We start from the raw sequence: 25,680 nt of genomic DNA, 5'->3' as shown, positions 1-25,680 counted from the left end.
TAAAAATTTCACTAACTCTTTATCAGACAGACTTTGGGGTGAAATTCCATTAAGATTAACACAAAAACACCCTTCATGGGTTCCTCAGATATAAACCGAATCAATAGCCTGGTCCCAGATCTGTTTGTACATTTGGCATGACAATGTCCATAGGCATTGGCTATACAGCACAAACAGATCTGGGACCAGGCTACTGTATCAAAGCTTATGGATCAATAACTAGTCAGAAATAGGCAATAAAGAAATATTTACCCTGTGTCCAGGAAGTAAACAACGAAGGAAATGGTTAGATTGTACAGGAATCAAATGCTCTTTTAAGGCAAGAACCCTTTATCTGCTACAAAGATGCTCATCATCTTAGATAAATACTGTCTCTCTCTATACATTTACAGGACATGATCATTCTCAAAACACTGAAAATGTCTCTCATTCTTCCTCTCCCTGCCATTCCTCACTGTTTCACAGTTTCACATTTCTCCAGTCGTCTCTGCACATGCCTCCTCATGACAACCGCGGTCAGTGCACTACATAGTGCTAGGGCGAGGAAGGATACACCGGCGAACCACAGCTGCCTCTCCCCATACAACTGCAGCACTGTATCCCTCCGACTGCCATAGTCCAGGAAAAGGGCCTCCAGCTGACACAGAGTACACAGAGACAAGAAGAGGTGGAAGATCTGGTGACCCTGACCCATGATGTCACAATGCCCCGGGAAGAACCTCTCAGGAACAGGGCAGGAGAAGAAGAGGGCTGCAAGCAGGAAGAAGGCCATCTAAAAATGGAGGACCACAATGGAAACAAGTCAGTTGACTCTGTTAATTGTGTTTTTTTAAATCCTCAGTCATTTGTGTGTGTGTTGTATTGTTGTATTCTCATGGCTCAGGCAACTCTATGGGCCAGTTTACCAGACACAGATGGAGATTCTCCATTGACCATGCTTTGTAGACTAGGACTTGGCTTTCTTTATCTGTGTCGGGAAACCAGCACATAGAGTTGCCACAGCCATGATAATTCCTCCATTCATTCATTCATCCAGTCATCCACCCACCTGCAGGGCGTGGAGCGGAAGAGCGGGGTCCTGTCCCCAGGGTACGGTGGCCAGGCGGTGGGCAACAGGGCTGATGTCCAGGAAGTAGGCCATGCTAGTGGGGATCAGCTGGCAGATCTTCCTCCGGAGCGGGTAGGGCCGGCGGTAGCGTGACTTGGCAAAGCAGCAGCTGGCACAGGACAACCAGCCAAGTAGGGCAGCGCCAGGGAGGAACCAGAACCCTAAAGGTAGATTTAGAACAGTTTGTCACTCCACAGTATTAAGAATAAGGTGATATTGCCCTTAGATGCTGATCCTGGGTCACTTTTGCATTTCCCCCACTAATGGTTAAAGTTAGGATTGGGGGAGGGGAAGCTGATCCTAGAACATTATCTAGGAGAAATTTTACCCCGGAGCACAATATTACAACAATCGGCAATACATGTTGCAGATTTAAAAGCCACCTTGTGGACCACTTAGTAAGAGTTGAGAGACTGTAATCCTCTGTAGGCAATTATAACACAACATCAGGATCTGGTATGCCAAAACAAAACACAATGTACCTAAGGCATCCAAAATGGCATTCTTTTCCCTTTGGGCACAGGTGAAAAGTAGTGCACTATATAGGGTATCACTTGGGATGCAAACAGGTTGAATAAAGTGCACTAGAGTGTGGAGAGAAGTGTGTTCCCATAGCAATAATAAAACACAAAGTACCTACGGTGCTCTCCCTCCAGGCAGGCTCAGAGCAGTAGAAATAGTGAGCCAGGGAACAGCCATACTGATACACAGACACACCCACATAGTCCAGGAAGAACAGGGAATAGTGGGCCAGCTCGGAGTGGGACTGAAGCAGGTGGGCTGCTACGCTACAACACAAGTAGGTGAGGGCAGACAGTATGTACAGGCAGAGAGGCAGGGACGCTGAGTCTAGGGACAATCCATAGGCCCAGACACGTAGGAGAACCAGGGGACCTGCCAGAAGGTGTGTCCAGACGTTGAGGGATTCGTTGTGTCTCTGGAAGAGGCTGAGGAGGTAGCAGCGCCAGTCTTGCCCCACCGGGCGGTAGCCGGAGAGGATGTAAGGCTCCTGGAACAGAGTGGGGACGCAGGAGACAGGGACGGTGGGGCTGGGGGAGGGGAGGGAGGGGAGTGAAGAGGGGAGGATGTCGGAGAGATGAGGCAGCCGGCTGAGCTGCTTCACACTCAGAGTCAGGGTGCTGAGACGCCCCAGGGCTCCGCTGGACATAATGAAGGTGAAGAGGTGGGGCGAGGGAAGGAAAGAGGGATGGAGGGAGAGAGGTGGGAGGGAGAGAGGTGGGACTGGGTATAGAGGAGGAGTAGGTGGAAAGTTGATTTGGGAAAACTTGGGTTTGCTGTGAAAATAGAGAGAAGATAAAAAAATGCAGTTAAGGTTATTTAAGAATCAAAGTAGAGATTAGGTTATATTGTATTCTGTATTATACCAACAGTAGCAACTAGGTCAAAACCAATGCTGTTTAAAATGAGGCAGGCTGGTAGACACACATTTCTCACATAGCTGGCCATCTGGGAATTGATTCACCGGTCTGTCAGCTAGTGTCAGCTTACACTGGGAAGCAGGTAGGTAAGCTAGCATGTACCAGAGAGCAGGCATACAGTCATACCTGTAAGTTGTTACCTCTAGCCTGCTACCTGGCCCAGTACCCTAGTCTCACTGCCTCCCTTGACACCCCACCCACACACTACGGAATGACAACAGCCACCCTATCTATGGCGTCAGCAGCGATACTAATAAGCACCTATGGAGACCAAAGACAAACATATACACCCAGAGAATACAAACCAAGCCATGATTGTGAGTGATACAGTGCCAACTGGAAAGGGACACTTCTGAAACTCTTGACAGCGCCTTACCTTTCTCACATTAAGCATGATTGTGTAGGATATTAGTGGTGACATTTCCCTTATTTGAAAACTTACAAATCGGGGTTGTCATTTATGGGTGAAATACTTCTACAATTAAACCTGGGTAGCCAGTCTGTTTGAGTTATCATTCCACTCCTTGTCATCTTGTGTTCTACAATAGCCTGGTCCCAGATCTAGGATCAGGTTACAAGGGGAAAAGACTAGACAGGGATGAGGCAAACAGCATTCTAGAAAATACAACTACAAAAACAGATGAGGCAATAGCATTCTGCACTGGCTGCATGGAATGTCTGTCTCTATCCATGTAAGTGGCCCATTATCAGCATTCAACTAAACCTCTAGAATCTAGAAGAAAATGACCAGAAAGGGGTTAAGCACAAGAAGAAATGAGAGAGAGTTCTAGATTAACGTAAAAGGGAAATAATATATTCAACAAAAAAAAAATGCTAGACAAGTTATTATACTCTCATATTCAAATTATTGTTTGAAAATATAGACATCTCACCTGTCTTTCTGTATGTTCCTGAATGTCTAGACAGAACACACCTGTTGCTGGGAGCCGTCGCAGTTATCAAATACCACTACAGCGCTAGACTACACTAAAGCTCCCCCTACATCCACATCGTTTTTCATTTCTACATCGATTTTGTGATGCTGATGGTGAAACCTATTCTCAAGCAGACAGTGCGTGGTAGCAGCACGCCAGGTGAACTCTTATCAATCTACAAGTGACAGCATAGCAGCCCTACTGCAAAGAAGTGATTTGGGAGACTGGGCGTGCCTAAAAAGGTAGGCTAAACCATTGGGCTAAACAGAGAACGCCCAAAACTCAAGGACTGACCTACATTTTCTGAGGCAGTGGCGCTATGAAAAAATAATCTAATACAAAAACTACGCACATGGGGTTATGCATCACAATAAAATATATAGCCTAGGATATTTTGTGTCTCAAAATACAACCACAATAGCTTATCAAAACAACCCTTTTTCATGCACACGAGAAACCGAAAACATGATTTATTATTGAAGCATAATATCAAATTGCATGATATGTTGATAAATGATTTCGAATAGCATTCTAATATTTTTTGGGGCATTTTTACATGTGAATATGCAGAGCCTCATTATACGTTTAAAAACCAATCAGTGCCTATGCATTACAATAAATATACTACAATGCACTACAATATTACATTGCAAATAATGCAATGACCACAGCTCGTTTTAGTTAAATAGCGCCATCTGCTGTACTATCGCTGGAAGAGCGTCCTTAGACATATTTGGGACCAGGCAATGCAAGAGGTGCTGAGAAGATGTTGAACATGCGCAATAGGCAGCTGGTGCCTGTTCTATGGTGTATGTTCCGAGCCTCTCTTCTTGCCATGGCAGGGGAAAGATGTTTTGGGGTGGATGGTGCTGAGGAAAATTATTTTTCTTCCTACTCTGCCGTTGAGTGTTTTTCTACGCTCATAGAGGAGCAATAAAGATTTGCAAAAAATATATATATAAAAAAATGAATTACTTCTTAAATGTTATTTATCAGCACCTCTACTTCCCATGGCTCCAATTCTGTTTGTGCACATACCAATGTAAAGGACGAGTATCACTTCCTCCCGATTCGGCCCGTACCTGGCTCGAACCATCCTCCCTCAAGCATATTAGCTGATCGCGCCACCTCAAAAGCTTGCTAATGAGTTTACACAAGCGGGACACTTAAGGCTGAGTAAGTTTCACACGTCGTCATGTGCTACACTAACATGAAAATGATACATTAAATGAGTTGGCAGCGTCGTTCGAGGGAAGGTAACTGAACTATACTGAACAAAAAAATAAAACGCAACATGTGTGGTGAGTATGCAGGCCATGGAGAAGAACTGGGACAATTTTCAGTTTCCAGGAATTGTGTACAGATCCTTGTGACATGGGGCCGTGCGTTAATGCTGAAACAAAGTGATGACTGCGGGTGAATGGCACAACAATGGGCCTCAGGAACTCGTCACGGTATCTCTGTGCATTTAAAATGCAATTGTGTTTGTTGTCTGTAGTTTATGCCTGCCCATACCATAATCCCACCTCCACCAGAGGGGTGTTTCAAACTCTACCCTGTCATTCAGCAAGCACTGTCCAAGGCAGTATGAAGAAAAGCACCACTATCAGAGAGCTGAGAGACTGAAAAATGTGTTGCATGATAAATATTCAATAAATATTAAACAAATTGGTATACAGTTTTGTATATTTACACAGAAACTGAGGATTTAATTGTTTCTGTTCACAATGTTGACATCAGCAAACTGTTCACCCACATGACGCCATACACGTATGTGGTCAGCAGTTGTGAGGCCGGTTGAAAGTACTGGCAAATTCTCTAAAACAACTGCTTATGGTAGAGAAAATAACATTAAATTCTCTGGCAACAGCTCTGGTGGACATTCCTACAGTCTGCATGTCAATTGCTCGCTCTCTCAAAACTTGAGACATCTGTGGCATTGTGTTGTGTGACAAAACTGCACATTTTAGAGTGGCCTTTTATTATACCCAGCACAAGGTGCATCTGTGTAATGATCATGCTGTTTAATCAGTTACTTCATATGACACACCTGTCAGGTGGATGGATTATGTTGGCAAAAGAGAAATGCTCACTAACGGATGTAAACAAATCTGTGCACAAAATTTAAGAGAAATAAGCTTTTTGTGCATATGGAATATTTCTGGGATCTTATTTCAGTTCATGAAACATTGGACCAACACTTTACATGTTGTGTTTCTATTTTGTTCAGTAAAAATGACTATTGCACCGTTGCATTATCTTCTTTCATCATGAAGTGCTTTGAGAGGCTAGTTAAGGATCATATCACCTCCACCTTACCTGACACCTTAGACCCACTACAATTAGCATACAACCTCAACAGATCCATGGATGACGCAATCACCATCACACTCCACACTGCCATATCCCATCTTGACAAGAAAATACCTATGTAAGAATTAGAGGTCGACCGATTATGAGGACCAAAAAAAACGATACAAATTAATCGGGCGATTAAAAAAAATATATATATTATTATTATTTATTTTTTGATATATATATATATATATTTGTAATAATGACAATTACAACAATACTGAATTAACACTTTTATTTTAACTTAATATAATACATAAATAAAAATCTATTTATTCTGAAATAAATAATGAAACGTTCAATTTCAGTTTAAATAGTGCAAGCCAGGCGGCCCAAACTGCTGCAATATACCCTGACTCTGCTTGCACAGAACGCATGAGAAGTGACACAATTTCCCTAGTTAATATTGCCTGCTAACATTAATTTCTTTTCACTAAATATGCAGGTTTAAAAAATATATACTTTTGTATTGATTTTAAGAAAGGCATTGATGTTTATGGTTAGGTAGATTGGTGCAACGACAGTGCTTTATTTGCGAATGCGCTTGTTAAATCCTCACCCGTTTGGCGAAGTAGGCTGTGATTTAATGATAAATTAACAAGCACCGCATCGATTATATGCAACGCAGGACACGTTAGATAAACTAGTAATATCATCAACCATGTGTAGTTAATTAGTGATTATGTTAAGATTCATCGTTTTTTTAGTAAGTTTAATGCTAGCTAGCAACTTACCTTGGCTCCTTGCTGCACTCGCGTAACAGGTGGTCAGCTTGCCACGCAGTCTCCTCGTGGAGTGCAATGTAATCGGCGTCCAAAAATGCAGATTATCGATTGTTATGAAAACTTGAAATCGTCCCTAATTTATCGGCCAAACCTCTAGTAAGAATGCTGTTTATCGACTACAGCTTAGCCTTCAACACCATAGTGCTCTCCAAGCTCATCATCAAACTTGAGGCCCTGGGTCTGAACCCCTCCCTGTGCAACTGGGTCCTGGACTTCCTGACGAACTGACCCCAGGTGGTGAAGGTAGGACACAACACCTCCGCCACGCTGATCCTCAACACGGCCCATAATGGTGCGTGCTCAGCCCTCTCCTGTACTCCCTGTTCATCCACGACTGCGTGGTCACGCACGTCTCCAACTCAATCATCAAGTTTGCTGACGACACAACAGTAGCAGGCCTGATTACCAACAATGATGAGACCGTTTACAGGGAGGAGGTCAGGGCCCTGGTGGAGTGGTGCCAGGAAAATAACCTCTCCCTCAATAGCAACAAAACGAAGGAGCTGATCGTGGACTTCAGGAGACAGCAGAGAGCGCACCATCCGCCTGTTCACCCCACTACCATCTAGAAGGCTGAGACAGTACAGGTGCATCAAAGCTGCGACCGAGAGACTGAAAAACAGGCCATCTCCAGGCCTTCAGACTGGTAAATAGTCACCACTAGCCAGCCAGTCTCCGCCCAGTACCCTGCCCTGAACTTAGTCACTGTTACTAGCTGTCTACCACCCTGTACTTTACCCAGCACCGTAGACTGTTGCCCTATGGACATAGTCATTAAACACTGGTCACTTTAATAATGTTTACATACTATTTTACCTACTTCATATGTATATACTGTATTCTAGTCAATGCTCATCTTATGTACTGTAATTACTGCTGTACACCTTTCCTATTCATATACTGTCCATACACACCATTATATATATATATATATATATACACAGTACCAGTCAAAAGTTTGGATACACCTACTCATTAAAGTCTTTTTTATTTCTTCCTATTTTATATTCTTCAAAGTAGCCAACATTTGCCTTGATGACAGCTTTGCACACTCTTGATTGTGACCAGGTCATCTGATGCAGCACACCATCACTCTCCTTCTTGGTCAAATAGCCCTTACACAGCCTGGAGGTGTGTTGGATCATTGTCCTGTTGAAAAACAAATGATAGTCCCACTAAGCGTAAACCAGATGGGATGGCGTATCGCTGCAGAATGCTGTGGTAGCCATGCTGGTTAAGTGTGCCTTGAATTCTAAATAAATAACTGACAGTGTCATCAGCAAAGCACCCTTACACCTTCATACCTTCTCCTCCATGCTTCACGTTGTGATCCACACATGCGGAGATCATCCGTTCACCTACTCAGCGTTTCACAAGGACACGGCGGATGGAACCGAAAATCTAAAATGTGGACTCATTAGAACAAAGGACAGATTTCCACCGGTCCCAAATGTGGCTCCCAAGTGGCGCTGCATCTCAGTGCTAGAGGCGTCACTACAGACAACCTGGTTCGAATCCAGGCTGTATCACTGTGATTGGGAGTCCCTTAGGGCATTGCACAGTTGTCTGGGTTTGGCCAGTGTAGGCTGTCATTGTAAATAAGAATTTGTTCTTAACTGACTTGCCTAGTTAAATAAAGGTTCCATATATATGTACATTGCTCATGTTTCTTGGCCCAAGCAAGTCTCTTCTTATTGGTGTCCTTTAGTAGGGGTTTCTTTGCAGCAATTCGACCATGAAGGCCTGATTCACGCAGTCTCCTCTGAACAGTTGATGTTGAGATGTGTCTGTTGCTTGAACTCTGTGAAGTATTTATTTGGGCTGCAATCTGAGGTGCAGTTAACTCCAATGAATTTATCCTCTGCGGCAGAGGTAACTCTGGGTCTTCCATTCCTGTGGCGGTCCTCATGAGAGCCAGTTTCATCATAGCGCTTGATGGTTTTTGCGACTGCACTTGAAGAAACGTTCAAAGTTCTTGAAATTTTCCAGATTGACTGTCCTTCATGTCTTAAAGTAATGATGGACTGTCGTTTCTCTTTGCTTATTTGAGCTGTTCTTGCCATAAATGGACTTGGTCTTTTACCAAATCGGGCTATCTTCTGTATACCACCCCTACCTTGTCACAACACAACTGATTGGCTCAAACGCATTAAGAAGGAAATCAATTCCACAAATTAACTTTTTAACAAGGCACACCTGTTAATTGAAATGCATTCCAGATGACTACCTCATGAAGCTGGTTGAGAGAATGCCAAGAGTATGCAAAGCTGTCATCAAGGCAAAGGGTGGCTACTTTGAAGAATCTAAAATATATTTTGATTTGTTTAACACTTTTTTGGTTACTACATGATTCCATATGTGTTATTTCATAGTGTTGATGTCTTCACTATTATTCTACAATGTAAAAAATAAAGAAAAACCCTTGGAGTAGGTGTGTCCCAACTTTTGCCTGGTACTGTATATGTGTGTGTGTGTGTGTGTGTGTGTGTGTGTGTGTGTGTGTGTGTGTTGTGTGTGTGTGTGTGTGTATATATGAATATATATATATATATATATATATATATATATATATATATATATATATATATATATATATATATAGTTCATATATACACACACACACATATATATATATATTCATATATACACACACACACACATATATATATTCATATATACACACACACACACACACAAACACACACACACACACACACACACATATACAGTACCAGGCAAAAGTTGGGACACACCTACTCCAAGGGTTTTTCTTTATTTTTTACATTGTAGAATAATAGTGAAGACATCAACACTATGAAATAACACACATATATATATATATATATATATATATATATATATATATATATATATATATATATATATATATATATGCTTGTTCTATTTCTGAATTTATTTATGGAACTTTTGTGTATTGTTAGATATTACTGCTGATTGCGCTAGCAACATAAGCATTTCGCTGTACCTGTGATAAAATCTGCAAAATATGTTTAAGTGGCCAATCAAATTTGATTTGAGAACAGAAAAGGCCAGCATGGTAGCACAAACAGGCAGCCCTCAGACCAACCCAGTCTCTCTGATCAGACCGTATTCAGGCTACTTCTTGCAGCCCAGCCCCTGTCCTCTAAAAAAATCCCGCGAGTTGCTGAGGGGGCGGGTCCAAATGCAGAAAATTATTATCTGATTGGACATATGCAGATTCCCCGCCGAATATGCAAAGCCAGTTTGTCACATCGGCCAATCATAGTTCAGATCTGAGTCCACCTGGTACTTATTGGCGCGAAAAATCTTTCAGTTCTGTAAAGACCTCTGGAGAAACGGTCGTTTCGGACTCTGTCAACGTTTTTGTCTTTGGAAAACACAAAATTACACAATGGCGTCTGATTCTGTGGACGATCGGGAGATGAGAGAGGCGCAGAGAGAGTATCTGGACTTCTTAGATGACGATGTAAGTAGTTTCGTACTTTTATAATGTAGCTAGCTTTTTGTTGTATGTACATTCGAAAGGACACCATGCAGAGTGATGAGTTACAATAAATAACGTTGAAATCATACCAACAGTTATGGCGTTTAACAAGCTATCTAGCTAACTATCTCGCTCTTTAACTTCATGATGATATTGATAGCCGGTGGGTGACAGTGTGCAGGCTAATGTGTAACGTTAGTTTTTGGTATCTAACGTCTGTCCAATGCTCAAGCCTGGATAGTGTCTGATGATTACTCCGTCTGTGTGTTGTCCTCCTGATGCAGCAAGACCAGGGAGTGTACCAGAGCAAGGTACGGGACATGATCAGCGAGAACAACAACCGACTTATCGTCAACATCAACGACCTGAGACGACGCAACGAGGCCCGGGCTGCCAGGTAGAACAACAAGAGGTTATAACACATGTTACACTGCATTAACATACACAAGCATTTGGCAGTAATTAATTTGTTGTACCTGTATGTATCCACCACTCACTGGTCTATTGGCATCCCACTATACAAGATATGTAAAAGATCTCTTTAGTTCACATTCCATATTAAGTTCCAGACCATATAATACTAGCCAAACACATAGAGCACCTAAATATAAAAAAAAATATATAATTCAAGATTACGTTTATGTGTCTTTAATACATTTACACAAGACTGTGTAAGAGATAATATGTCAACTACATGTAGTAGCATGCATATTAACCAAGACTGCCAATGACTGGAACGAATTTAAAAAATCTCTGAAGCTGGAGACTCATATACTCACTAACTTTTTGCACCAGCTGTCAGAGCAGCTCACAGATCATTGCACCTGTACATAGCCCATCTGTAAATAGCCCATCCAACTACCTCATCCCCATATTGTTATTTAAAAATATTTGTTTTGCTCCTTTGTACCCCAGAATCTCACATTCATCTTCTGCACATCTATCACTCCAGTGTTTAATTGCTAAATTGTAATTACTTCGCCACTACGGCCTATTTATTGCCTTACCTCCCTAATCTTACCTAATTTGCACACACTGTATATAGATTTCTTTCTACTGTATTATTGACTGTATGTTTGTTTATTCCATGTGTAACTCTGTGTTGTTGTTTGTGTCACACTGCTTTGCTTTATCTTGGTCAGGTCGCAGTTGTAAATGAGAACTTGTTCTCATCTAAAAAATAAAAAGACTGTAAGGGGATGATGATGATGTTGTCAACAACATGTAATACCATGCATATTAACCAAGGACTTGGCTCTCTTCTTTCCAGGTTGATGACTAATGCATTTGAGGAGCTGCTGGCATTCCAACGTGCTCTGAAGGACCTGGTGGCGTCTGTAGATGCTACGTACGCCAAGCAGTATGAGGAGTTCTTTGTTGGTCTGGAGGGAAGTTTTGGCAACAAGCACGTCACTCCCCGCACCCTCACCTCTCGCCTGCTGGGCAGCATTGTCTGTGTGGAGGGCATCGTCACCAAGTGTGAGTGTAGATGGAGAGATGGCTGGATGGATAGAGATGGTGTAAGATATCAAGCTAGGAGCCTACTCTGAACGTCTAGAACTTACTGTACTGCTCTACCACTATTGTACCCATTCTCTTATGTCTTCACTTTCCCCCTCTCAGTTCTGCTTTGACATGACATCATGACATGACATCGTCGAGTCAGAGCAGAACGTAATCCATCAAAAATAAACAAAGCAGTCCCCTTTTTGTAGTTTCCTCTCTATTATCCGAACTAATATCTAATACCTCCTCCTGTCCCTCTCTCTAGGTTCTCTGGTGCGCCCCAAGGTGGTGCGTAGCGTCCACTACTGTCCAGCCACCAAAAAGACCATGGAGCGGAAATACACCGACATGACCAGCCTGGACGCCTTCCCTTCCTCTGCCATCTACCCTACCAAGGTAATCACACACTCACTCACTGACTGCCTCACTCCGTAGATAACCTCCAAAAACTCGGTGGTGGGTCACAGCACAAATAATGAATTATCTCTCTCTCTCTCTCTCTCCTTCTCTCTAGGATGAGGAGAATAACCCGTTGGAGACAGAGTTTGGTCTGTCCATCTATAAGGACCACCAGACGATCACTGTCCAGGAGATGCCAGAGAAGGCTCCGGCTGGCCAGCTTCCCCGCTCAGTGGACATCATACTGGATAATGATCTGGTGGACGTGGTCAAGCCAGGAGACAGAGTCCAGGTGATCGGGACCTACCGCTGTCTGCCTGGCAAGAAGGGGGGCTATACCTCTGGGGCTTTCAGGTAAGGACATCACTTGGTAACACTTTTTTTGCATGTGGATAGTCCCCAATAGGCGTTTTGTCGATGTTTACCAAACTATTTCGCTTCGTAATGTAAGAGCTAAAACGCACACTTAAAAAGTTGAAGAGGACATTAAACGTAGAATAAATGGAGGAAGCCCAACAGTATTATTACGTGACTGAACCAATGCTTCGTCACACAGTACCTTCTTCAGGTACTACTAAGGTATATAATAAACTGGGTGGTTCGAGCCCTGAATGCTCATTGGCTGACAGCCGTGCTATATCAGACCGTATACCACAGGTATGACAAAACATTTCCTTTTTTTCTGCGCTAATTACGTTGGTAAGTAGTTTATAATAGCAATAAAGCACCTCGGGGGTTTGTGATATATGGCCAATATACCACGGCTAAGGGCTGTGTCCAGGCACTCCGCGTTGCGCCGTGCGTAAGAACATCCCTTAGTCGTGGTATATTGGCCATATATCACACCCCCCCTCGTGCCTTATTGTTCTCCTACATCTGTACTCTTGTCCTCCCATATTTGTCCAGGACCATCATGATAGCCTGTCAGGTGAAACAGATGAGTAAAGAAGTGTCTCCGTACTTCTCAGCGGATGACGTCTCCAAGATCAAACTTTTCAGCAAGTCAAAGATGGTAAAGATCTGCACTGCCGTAGTGATGCTTGTTTTTTTAACATCTTAGTCATTTAGGTATGCGGTGTTATCCAGAGTGACTTAGTGCGTTCATCTTAAGGTAGCAAGGTAAGAAAACCACATCGCAGTCATAGTAAGTCAAACTTTTCCTCGATAAAGTCGCTATTAGCAAAGTCAGCGCTAGTAAAACAAGACAATTGCAAGTGTTACATTTCCCCTCTAGATATCATTACAGATAGATCTCAGTAGTCTAAAAGTGGCTTCCTATTGTCTATAACCCTTCATCTGAAAAGACAGTCGTTTTGGCCATAAATCACTCGTCTACAATGTCACCTGGCATCCCAAATAACTATAAATACTAAATGAAATACTCTGTGATCAAGATCAGAGATTCTACAGCTTGTTTGGCTCTAACCCCATTACTGTCTGTGTCATTGTTCATGAATACATTAGGAACTTTATAGACCATCTCTAGCTATACTAACTCTCTCCTCTCCAGGATGTGTTTGACCAGCTATCCCGCTCCCTAGCCCCCAGTATTCACGGTCATGAGTACATTAAGAAGGCCATCCTGTGTATGTTGTTGGGAGGAGTGGAGAAGGTTCTGGAGAATGGGTCACGCATCAGAGGAGACATCAATGTACTGCTCATAGGTACTGAGACCACTGAATTTCTGTCGTTCTCTCTCTCTTTCCTTCTCTGTCTCGTTCTTTCTCTTTCCTTCTCTCTCTCTAATGATAATGATTATAATTATATTATTTTCAGTGATATTCTGATTTAATCTCTTCAATTTCTGTTGGAAACAATCTCTCGAGTACCCTACTGGCTACCCTACTGGTTACCCTACTGGCTACCCTACTGGCTACCCTACTGGCTACCCTCCCGGTTTTCCCCCCTACCCTACTGGCTACCCTACCGGTTCCTCCCTACCCTACTGGCTACCCTACCGCTTCCTCCATACCCTACTGGCTACCCTCCCGGTTTTCTTCCCTACCCTACTGGCTACCCTCCCGGTTTTCTCCCCTACCCTACTGGCTACCCTACTGGCTACCCTACTGGCTACCCTCCCGGTTTTCCCCCCTACCCTACTGGCTACCCTACTGGCTACCCTACTGGCTACCCGACTGGCTACCCTCCCGGTTCCTCTCTACCCTACTGGCTACCCGACTGGCTACCCTACCAGTTCCTCCCTACCCTACTGGCTACCCTACCGGTTCCTCCCTACCCTACTGGCTACCCTACCAGTTCCTCCCTACCCTACTGGCTACCCTACCAGTTCCTCCCTACCCTACTGGCTACCCTACCAGTTCCTCCCTACCCTACTGGCTAACCTACCGGTTCCTCCCTACCCTACTGGCTACCCTACCGGTTCCTCCCTACCCTACTGGCTAACCGTACCGGTTCCTCCCTACCCTACTGGCTAACCTACCGGTTCCCCCCTACCCTACCGGCTAACCTACCGGTTCCTCCCTACCCTACCAGCTAACCTACCGGTTCCTCCCTACCCTACCAGCTAACCTACCGGTTCCTCCCTACCCTACCGGCTACCCTACCGGTTCATCCCTACCCTACTGGCTACCCTACTGGCTAACCTACCGGTTCCTCCCTACCCTACTGGCTACCCTACCGGTTCCTCCCTACCCTACTGGCTACCCTACTGGCTAACCTACCGGTTCCTCCCTACCCTACTGTCTACCCTACTGGCTAACCTACCGGTTCCCTCCTACCCTACTGTCTACCCTACTGGCTAACCTACCGGTTCCTCCCTACCCTACTGTCTACCCTACTGGCTAACCTACCGGTTCCCTCCTACCCTACTGGCTACCCTACTGGCTAACCTACCGGTTCCTTCCTACCCTACTGTCTACCCTACTGGCTAACCTACTGGATCCCCCTACCCTACTGGCTACCCTACTGGTTCCACCCTACCCTACTGGCTACCCTACCATCTACCCTACTGGCTAACCTACCGGATCCTCCCTACCCTACTGGCTACCCTACTGGTTCCTCCCTACCCTACCGGCTACCCTACCGGTTTCCTCCTACCCTACTGGCTACCCTACCGGTTCCTCCCTACTCTACTGGCTACCCTACCAGTTCCTCCCTACCCTACTGGCTACCCTACCGGTTCCTCCCTACTCTACTGGCTACCCTACCGGTTCCTCCCTAGCCTACTGGCTACCCTACTGGCTACCCTACCGGTTCCTCCCTACCCTACTGGCTAACCTTCCGGTTCCTCCCTACTCTACTGGCTACCCTCTCGGTTCCCCCCTACCCTACCGGCTACCCTACCGGTTCCCCCCTAGCCTACTGGCTACCCTACTGGCTACCCTACCGGTTCCTCCCTACCCTACTGGCTAACCTTCCGGTTCCTCCCTACTCTACTGGCTACCCTCTCGGTTCCCCCCTACCCTACTGGCTACCCTACCGGTTCCCCCCTACTCTACTGGCTACCCTCTCGGTTCCCCCCTACCCTACTGTCTACCCTCCCGGCTACCCTACCGGCTACCCTACCGGTTCCCCCCTAGCCTACTGGCTACCCTACTGGCTACCCTACCGGTTCCTCCCTACCCTACTGGCTAACCTTCCGGTTCCTCCCTACTCTACTGGCTACCCTCTCGGTTCCCCCCTACCCTACTGGCTACCCTACCGGTTCCCCCCTACTCTACTGGCTACCCTCTCGGTTCCCCCCTACCCTACTGTCTACCCTCCCGGCTACCCTACTGGCCACCCTACCGGTTTTCCCCTACCCTACTGGCTAACCTTCCGGTTCCTCCCTACTCTACTGGCTACCCTACTGGCTACCCTACCGGTTCCCCCCTACCCTACTGTCTACCCTCCCGGCTACCCTACTGGCTACCCTACCGGTTCCCCCCTACCCTACTGTCTACCCTCCCGGCTACCCTACTGGCTACCCTACCGGTTCCCCCCTACCCTACTGTCTACCCTCCCGGCTACCCTACTGGCTACCCTACCGGTTCCTCCTTACCCTACTGGCTACCGATGTCATTTTTCTGTGAGCTTCTCTATGCCCAAATCATTTTGAGAGTAGTACTCTTGCTGCTTACAGATAGGTGTACAGGGTGCATGTGTACAGGGTGCATGTGAATATACTTTGTGCATGATTTCTCTATTGTACTACATCATTGATAAATCGTATACCTCCACTACACTACTTTGATATGTATCAGTAGGGATTAAGAAGTGAGTATAAGCAATGCCCACTGAAAGAAGAGTGGGTATAGAGTTTATACCTGCGTATAGCCTCCACTACACCACTGGCCATTTGTGTTTTATAAAAAGTACTCTCTCCTACATGAGTGGTCTGGTATTATGGTTGCTGTCCTTTCAGCATCACCAACCTGTCTATAGGTCAATAGGTTCTCCACTATACCAACCTGTCAATAGGTTCTCCACTATACTAACCTGTCTATAGGTCAATAGGTTCGCCACTATACTAACCTGTCAATAGGTTCTCCACTATACTAACCTGTCAATAGGTTCTCCACTATACTAACCTGTCTATAGGTCAATAGGTTCTCCACTATACTAACCTGTATATAGGACAATAGGTTCTCCACTATACTAACCTGTCTATAGGTCAATAGGTTCTCCACTATACTAACCTGTCTATAGGTCAATAGGTTCTCCACTATACTAACCTGTCTATAGGTCAATAGGTTCTCCACTATACTAACCTGTCTATAGGTCAATAGGTTCTCCACTATACTAACCTGTCTATAGGTCAATAGGTTCTCCACTATACTAACCTGTATATAGGACAATAGGTTCTCCACTATACTAACCTGTCTATAGGTCAATAGGTTCTCCACTATACTAACCTGTCTATAGGTCAATAGGTTCTCCACTATACTAACCTGTCTATAGGACAATAGGTTCTCCACTATACTAACCTGTCTATAGGTCAATAGGTTCTCCACTATACTAACCTGTCTATAGGCCAATAGGTTCTCCACTATACTAACCTGTCTATAGGTCAATAGGTTCTCCACTATACTAACCTGTCTATAGGTCAATAGGTTCTCCACTATAATAACCTGTCAATAGGTTCTCCACTATACTAACCTGTCTATAGGTCAATAGGTTCTCCACTATACTAACCTGTATATAGGACACTAGGTTCTCCACTATACTAACCTGTCTATAGGTCAATAGGTTCTCCACTATACTAACCTGTCTATAGGCCAATAGGTTCTCCACTATACTAACCTGTCTATAGACCAATAGGTTCTCCACTATACTAACCTGTCTATAGGTCAATAGGTTCTCCACTATACTAACCTGTCTATAGGTTCTCCACTATACTAACCTGTCTATAGGTCAATAGGTTCTCCACTATACTAACCTGTCTATAGGTCAATAGGTTCTCCACTATACTAACCTGTCAATAGGTTCTCCACTATACTAACCTACCAATAGGTTCTCCACTATACTAACCTGTCTATAGGTCAATAGGTTCTCCACTATACTAACCTGTCTATAGACCAATAGGTTCTCCACTATACTAACCTGTCTATAGGTCAATAGGTTCTCCACTATACTAACCTGTCTATAGGTCAATAGGTTCTCCACTATACTAACCTGTCTATAGGTCAATAGGTTCTCCACTATACTAACCTGTCTATAGGTCAATAGGTTCTCCACTATACTAACCTGTCTATAGGTCAATAGGTTCTCCACTATACTAACCTGTCTATAGACCAATAGGTTCTCCACTATACTAACCTGTCTATAGGTCAATAGGTTCTCCACTATACTAACCTGTCAATAGGTCAATAGGTTCTCCACTATACTAACCTGTCTATAGGTCTATAGGTTCTCCACTATACTAACCTGTCTATAGGTCAATAGGTTCTCCACTATACTAACCTGTCTATAGGTCAATAGGTTCTCCACTATACTAACCTGTCTATAGGTCAATAGGTTCTCCACTATACTAACCTGTCTATAGGTCAATAGGTTCTCCACTATACTAACCTGTCTATAGGACAATAGGTTCTCCACTATACTAACCTGTCTATAGGTCAATAGGTTCTCCACTATACTAACCTGTCTATAGGTCAATAGGTTCTCCACTATACTAACCTGTCTATAGGTCAATAGGTTCTCCACTATACTAACCTGTCTATAGGTCAATAGGTTCTCCACTATACTAACCTGTCAATAGGTCAATAGGTTCTCCACTATACTAACCTGTCTATAGGTCAATAGGTTCTCCACTATACTAACCTGTCTATAGGTCAATAGGTTCTCCACTATACTAACCTGTCTATAGGTCAATAGGTTCTCCACTATACTAACCTGTCTATAGGTCAATAGGTTCTCCACTATACTAACCTGTCTATAGGTCAATAGATTATCCACTATACTAACCTGTCTATAGGTCAATAGGTTCTCCACTATACTAACCTGTCTATAGACCAATAGGTTCTCCACTATACTAACCTGTCTATAGGTCAATAGGTTCTCCACTATACTAACCTGTCTATAGGTCAATAGGTTCTCCACTATACTAACCTGTCTATAGGACAATAGGTTCTCCACTATACTAACCTGTCTATAGGTCAATAGGTTCTCCACTATACTAACCTGTCTATAGACCAATAGGTTCTCCACTATACTAACCTGTCTATAGGTCAATAGGTTCTCCACTATACTAACCTGTCTATAGGTCAATAGGTTCTCCACTATACTAACCTGTCTATAGGTCAATAGGTTCTCCACTATACTAACCTGTCTATAGGTCAATAGGTTCTCCACTATACTAACCTGTCAATAGGTTCTCCACTATACTAACCTGTCTATAGGTCAATAGGTTCTCCACTATACTAACCTGTCTATAGGTCAATAGGTTCTCCACTATACTAACCTGTCTATAGACCAATAGGTTCTCCACTATACTAACCTGTCAATAGGTTCTCCACTATACTAACCTGTCTATAGGTCAATAGGTTCTCCACTATACTAACCTGTCTATAGGTCAATAGGTTCGCCACTATACTAACCTGTCTATAGGTCAATAGGTTCTCCACTATACTAACCTGTCTATAGACCAATAGGTTCTCCACTATACTAACCTGTCTATAGGTCAATAGGTTCTCCACTATACTAACCTGTCTATAGGTCAATAGGTTCTCCACTACACTAACCTGTCTGTAGGTCAATAGGTTCTCCACTATACTAACCTGTCTATAGGTCAATAGGTTCTCCACTATACTAACCTGTCTATAGGTCAATAGGTTCTCCACTATACTAACCTGTCTATAGGTCAATAGGTTCTCCACTATACTAACCTGTCTATAGGTCTATAGGTTCTCCACTATACTAACCTGTCTATAGGTCAATAGGTTCTCCACTATACTAACCTGTCTATAGGTCAATAGGTTCTCCACTATACTAACCTGTCTATAGGTCAATAGGTTCTCCACTATACTAACCTGTCTATAGGTCAATAGGTTCTCCACTATACTAACCTGTCTATAGGACAATAGGTTCTCCACTATACTAACCTGTCTATAGGTCAATAGGTTCTCCACTATACTAACCTGTCTATAGGTCAATAGGTTCTCCACTATACTAACCTGTCTATAGGTCAATAGGTTCTCCACTATACTAACCTGTCTATAGGTCAATAGGTTCTCCACTATACTAACCTGTCAATAGGTCAATAGGTTCTCCACTATACTAACCTGTCTATAGGTCAATAGGTTCTCCACTATACTAACCTGTCTATAGGTCAATAGGTTCTCCACTATACTAACCTGTCTATAGGTCAATAGGTTCTCCACTATACTAACCTGTCTATAGGTCAATAGGTTCTCCACTATACTAACCTGTCTATAGGTCAATAGATTATCCACTATACTAACCTGTCTATAGGTCAATAGGTTCTCCACTATACTAACCTGTCTATAGACCAATAGGTTCTCCACTATACTAACCTGTCTATAGGTCAATAGGTTCTCCACTATACTAACCTGTCTATAGGTCAATAGGTTCTCCACTATACTAACCTGTCTATAGGACAATAGGTTCTCCACTATACTAACCTGTCTATAGGTCAATAGGTTCTCCACTATACTAACCTGTCTATAGACCAATAGGTTCTCCACTATACTAACCTGTCTATAGGTCAATAGGTTCTCCACTATACTAACCTGTCTATAGGTCAATAGGTTCTCCACTATACTAACCTGTCTATAGGTCAATAGGTTCTCCACTATACTAACCTGTCTATAGGTCAATAGGTTCTCCACTATACTAACCTGTCTATAGGTCAATAGGTTCTCCACTATACTAACCTGTCAATAGGTTCTCCACTATACTAACCTGTCTATAGGACAATAGGTTCTCCACTATACTAACCTGTCAATAGGTTCTCCACTATACTAACCTGTCAATAGGTTCTCCACTATACTAACCTGTCTATAGGTCAATAGGTTCTCCACTATACTAACCTGTCTATAGGTCAATAGGTTCTCCACTATACTAACCTGTCTATAGGTCAATAGGTTCTCCACTATACTAACCTGTCTATAGGTCAATAGGTTCTCCACTATACTAACCTGTCTATAGACCAATAGGTTCTCCACTATACTAACCTGTCAATAGGTTCTCCACTATACTAACCTGTCTATAGGTCAATAGGTTCTCCACTATACTAACCTGTCTATAGGTCAATAGGTTCGCCACTATACTAACCTGTCTATAGGTCAATAGGTTCTCCACTATACTAACCTGTCTATAGACCAATAGGTTCTCCACTATACTAACCTGTCTATAGGTCAATAGGTTCTCCACTATACTAACCTGTCTATAGGTCAATAGGTTCTCCACTACACTAACCTGTCTGTAGGTCAATAGGTTCTCCACTATACTAACCTGTCTATAGGTCAATAGGTTCTCCACTATACTAACCTGTCTATAGGTCAATAGGTTCTCCACTATACTAACCTGTCTATAGGTCAATAGGTTCTCCACTATACTAACCTGTCTATAGGTCAATAGATTATCCACTATACTAACCTGTCTATAGGTCAATAGGTTCTCCACTATACTAACCTGTCTATAGGTCAATAGGTTCTCCACTATACTAACCTGTCTATAGACCAATAGGTTCTCCACTATACTAACTTGTCTATAGGTCAATAGGTTCTCTACTATACTAACCTGTCTATAGGTCAATAGGTTCTCCACTATACTAACCTGTCTATAGGTCAATAGGTTCTCCACTATACTAACCTGTCTATAGGTCAATAGGTTCTCCACTATACTAACCTGTCTATAGGACAATAGGTTCTCCACTATACTAACCTGTCAATAGGTTCTCCACTATACTAAACTGTCAATAGGTCAATAGGTTCTCCACTATACTAACCTGTCTATAGGTCAATAGGTTCTCCACTATACTAACCTGTCTATAGGTCAATAGGTTCTCCACTATACTAACCTGTCTATAGACCAATAGGTTCTCCACTATACTAACCTGTCAATAGGTTCTCCACTATACTAACCTGTCTATAGGTCAATAGGTTCTCCACTATACTAACCTGTCTATAGGTCAATAGGTTCTCCACTATACTAACCTGTCTATAGGTCAATAGGTTCTCCACTATACTAACCTGTCTATAGGTCAATAGGTTCTCCACTATACTAACCTGTCTATAGGTCAATAGGTTCTCCACTATACTAACCTGTCTATAGACCAATAGGTTCTCCACTATACTAACCTGTCAATAGGTTCTCCACTATACTAACCTGTCTATAGGTCAATAGGTTCTCCACTATACTAACCTGTCTATAGGTCAATAGGTTCTCCACTATACTAACCTGTCAATAGGTTCTCCACTATACTAACCTGTCTATAGGACAATAGGTTCTCCACTATACTAAACTGTCAATAGGTCAATAGGTTCTCCACTATACTAACCTGTCTATAGGTCAATAGGTTCTCCACTATACTAACCTGTCTATAGGTCAATAGGTTCTCCACTATACTAACCTGTCTATAATGGATATAAAGACTGTTAAGTTTATACTGTATTAATGTTTAGAGAAAGGAGTTTATACTGTATTCATGTTTAGAGAAAGGAGTGTTTATACTGTATTAATGTTTAGAGAAAGGAGTGTTTATACTGTATTCATGTTTAGAGAAAGGAGTGTTTATACTGTATTCATGTTTAGAGAAAGGAGTGTTTATACTGTATTCATGTTTAGAGAAAGGAGTTTATACTGTATTCATGTTTAGAGAAAGGAGTGTTTATACTGTATTAATGTTTAGAGAAAGGAGTGTTTATACTGTATTCATGTTTAGAGAAAGGAGTGTTTATACTGTATTCATGTTTAGAGAAAGGAGTGTTTATACTGTATTCATGTTTAGAGAAAGGAGTGTTTATACTGTATTCATGTTTAGAGAAAGGAGTGTTTATACTGTATTCATGTTTAGAGAAAGGAGTGTTTATACTGTATTCATGTTTAGAGAAAGTGGTGTACATATTTAGCCTGGCGACTAAATGAAAGTTGAGTTAAAAAAAAAAACTCAGTACAAATATATCTGAGACTGACTGAGACACTGAATATGGGGTCTCGAGTACTACAACACTACCTTTCCACCCTCCGATCAATTTGGACTGCTAGCTAGCTAGCTTACGTAACATTTGGCTCTGGGTTATGAGGTTAGTTTGGGAAGAATTTGGTAACTTGTTAGTGAGTAGTGATGGGGAACAAATGTATACAGTTACATATTGCAATATTATTTTGGACAATATTATATCAATACTTTGACTCCAAATAATGTATATATTTTTTGCTAGGTCACATTAGCTCGCGCTAGTCGGCTGTACCTGCACCAAAACTACATTTTTCATCCTATATCTTGTTCTCATCTGTTTAAATAGTATCGTGATAATATTGTATCGTGAGGTCCCTGGCAATTCCCAACCCTATTAGTGAGCACTGTTAAAAGTGTTACAGTACAGGTCTGGATCCTCATTGTATCACATGTAAGAATGACCTCTCTCTCTCTCTCTCTCGATCCCTCTCTCCCCTCTCTCTCTCTCCCCTCTCTCTCAATCCCTCTCTCTCTCGATCACTCTCTCTCCCCTCTCTCTCGGTCCCTCTCTCTCCCCTCTCTCTTGATCCCTCTCTCTCTCTCTCTCTCTCTCTCTCTCTCTCTCTCTCTCTCTCTCGATCCCTCTCTCTCTCGATCCCTCTCTCTCTCTCTCTCTCTTGATCCCCCTCTCTCTCTCTCTCTCTCTCTCTCTCTCTCTCTCTCGATCCCTCTCTCTCTCTCTCCCCTCTCTCTCTCTCTCCCCTCTCTCTCAATCCCTCTCTCCCCTCTCTCGATCCCTCTCTCTCTCTCTCTCTCGATCCCTCTCTCTCTCTCCCCTCTCTCTCTCTCTCCCCTCTCTCTCAATCCCTCTCTCCCCTCTCTCGATCCCTCTCTCTCTCTCTCTCTCTCTCGATCCCTCTCTCTCTCTCGATCCCTCTCTCTCGATCCCTCTCTCTCTCGATCCCTCTCTCTCTCTCGATCCCTCTCTCTCTCCCCTCTCTCTCCCCTCTCTCTCTCTCCCCTCTCTCTCCCCTCTCTCTCCCCTCTCTCTCCCCTCTCTCTTTCTTCCCCTCTCTCTCCCTCCACTAGGTGACCCGTCAGTGGCTAAGTCCCAGCTGCTGCGTTATGTCTTGCACACGGCGCCCCGAGCTATCCCAACCACCGGCCGAGGGTCATCTGGAGTGGGCCTGACCGCTGCTGTCACTACTGACCAGGAGACTGGTAAAGACACACACACAGGCTCGCACTCACACACTGAGGTGAAACTCGACTGAAAGAGTGAATATGATCATCCTACCTGAAAGTGAATGAATCCATAACATGCCTATCAAATTAGGTAGTGAACCATTCAAATATACACCAAATGAATAAGTGAATCAATCATATTTACATCAATGACTCATTAGTTGAAAAAGTGAACGAATCACACCACAAATGACTCACTGATCCCCTCACCCATAGACACATGTTTACATTTTACAGTATTGAGTCATTTAGCAGACTCTTATCCAGAGCCACTACAGTAGTGAGTCATTTAACAGACTCTCTTATCCAGAGCCACTACAGTAGTGAGTCATTTAGCAGACTCTTATCCAGAGCCACTACAGTAGTGAGTCATTTAGCAGACTCTTATCCAGAGCCACTACAGTAGTGAGTCATTTAACAGACTCTCTTATCCAGAGCCACTTACAGTAGTGAGTCATTTAACAGACTCTCTTATCCAGAGCCACTACAGTAGTGAGTCATTTAACAGACTCTCTTATCCAGAGCCACTACAGTAGTGAGTCATTTAACAGACTCTCTTATCCAGAGCCACTACAGTAGTGAGTCATTTAACAGACTCTCTTATCCAGAGCCACTACAGTAGTGAGTCATTTAAAAGACTCTCTTATCCAGAGCCACTACAGTAGTGAGTCATTTAACAGACTCTCTTATCCAGAGCCACTACAGTAGTGAGTCATTTATTAACAGACTCTCTTATCCAGAGCCACTACAGTAGTGAGTCATTTAGCAGACTCTCTTATCCAGGGCCACTACAGTAGTGAGTCATTTAACAGACTATCTTATCCAGAGCCACTTACAGTAGTGAGTCATTTAACAGACTCTTATCCAGAGCCACTACAGTAGTGAGTCATTTAACAGACTCTCTTATCCAGAGCCACTTACAGTAGTGAGTCATTTAACAGACTCTCTTATCCAGAGCCACTACAGTAGTGAGTCATTTAACAGACTCTCTTATCCAGAGCCACTACAGTAGTGAGTCATTTAACAGACTCTCTTATCCAGAGCCACTACAGTAGTGAGTCATTTAACAGACTCTCTTATCCAGAGCCACTACAGTAGTGAGTCATTTAGCAGACTCTCTGATCCAGAGCCACTACAGTAGTGAGTCATTTAGCAGACTCTCTTATCCAGGGCCACTACAGTAGTGAGTCATTTAACAGACTCTCTTATCCAGAGCCACTACAGTAGTGAGTCATTTAGCAGACTCTCTCATCCAGAGCCACTTACAGGAGCAATTAGGTTTAAGTGCCTTGCTCAAGAGCACATCGGCACATTTTTCAACTAGTCTGCTCGGGGATTCGAACCAGCAGCCGCTAGGCTACCTGCCGGTGATATACCACTGTTAGTTATATTACTATATTGTGTGATTCTCTCCTCTCCCACGAGGTGAGCGTCGTCTGGAAGCGGGAGCGATGGTTCTGGGGGACAGGGGTGTGGTCTGTATCGATGAGTTTGACAAGATGTCCGACATGGACCGTACAGCCATCCACGAAGTGATGGAGCAGGGCCGTGTTACCATCGCTAAGGCTGGTATCCATGCCAGGCTCAACGCCCGCTGCTCCGTGCTGGCAGCTGCCAACCCCGTCTACGGCAGGGTGAGTTATTACCGCTACGATGCCGCCACGGAACCTTCTCTGGAGATCGTTTCGAAGCGCCACTGAACGAGCATTTAACTTGTCTGTAAAGGAATGCCGCTTCGGAAGCGGGACTAACGTCCATCACTAGGCAACCAGAACTGTCAATCAAATGATCTCGAGCTGCCTGCACGCAGCCCACTAACTCATAGGAAAAGTACTATAC

The 25,680-nt window shown here is 43.4% G+C and overlaps 2 protein-coding genes across 2 annotated transcripts in view; one reads left to right on the top strand and one right to left on the bottom strand.

The window, feature by feature from the left end:
• Positions 1-286: 286 nt before the first annotated feature.
• On the bottom strand, positions 287-3,822 carry paqr8 (progestin and adipoQ receptor family member VIII). Its single transcript, XM_014206193.3, has 4 exons — positions 3,441-3,822; positions 1,745-2,403; positions 1,049-1,269; positions 287-772 (listed from the first exon to the last, which is right to left on the bottom strand). Exons 2-4 carry the CDS (start codon positions 2,274-2,276, stop codon positions 452-454), a joined length of 1,074 nt encoding a protein of 357 aa, XP_014061668.1. The 5' UTR covers positions 2,277-2,403; positions 3,441-3,822; the 3' UTR covers positions 287-451.
• A 6,103-nt stretch (positions 3,823-9,925) lies between these two features.
• The window catches only part of LOC106608315 (zygotic DNA replication licensing factor mcm3), a 29,264-nt gene continuing 13,509 nt past the window's right edge, over positions 9,926-25,680 (top strand). Inside the window, exons 1-9 of the mRNA XM_045721141.2 lie at positions 9,926-10,091; positions 10,394-10,506; positions 11,380-11,588; positions 11,881-12,011; positions 12,130-12,368; positions 12,921-13,026; positions 13,525-13,678; positions 23,686-23,817; positions 25,267-25,475. Coding sequence (XP_045577097.1) covers positions 10,017-10,091; positions 10,394-10,506; positions 11,380-11,588; positions 11,881-12,011; positions 12,130-12,368; positions 12,921-13,026; positions 13,525-13,678; positions 23,686-23,817; positions 25,267-25,475 — 1,368 coding nt within the window. The 5' untranslated portion in view covers positions 9,926-10,016. The remainder of the gene's footprint in view (positions 10,092-10,393; positions 10,507-11,379; positions 11,589-11,880; positions 12,012-12,129; positions 12,369-12,920; positions 13,027-13,524; positions 13,679-23,685; positions 23,818-25,266; positions 25,476-25,680) is intronic.

This window comes from Salmo salar, chromosome 06 (assembly GCF_965601325.2).
Source record: "Salmo salar chromosome 06, fSalSal1, whole genome shotgun sequence".
Lineage (NCBI taxonomy): Eukaryota > Metazoa > Chordata > Actinopteri > Salmoniformes > Salmonidae > Salmo > Salmo salar.
This window is presented reverse-complemented; position numbering and strand designations above follow the sequence as displayed.

Bases quoted from the DNA above. Each gene is read 5' to 3' on its own strand.
- paqr8 (XM_014206193.3), bottom strand. From the start codon at position 2,276: ATGTCCAGCGGAGCCCTGGGGCGTCTCAGCACCCTGACTCTGAGTGTG. The intron at 1,270-1,744 runs GTACTTTGTGTT...ATCTACCTTTAG, and splicing joins CTGGAGGGAGAGCACCGTAG to GGTTCTGGTTCCTCCCTGGC. The intron at 773-1,048 runs GTGGGTGGATGA...CTCCATTTTTAG, and splicing joins TTCCGCTCCACGCCCTGCAG to ATGGCCTTCTTCCTGCTTGC.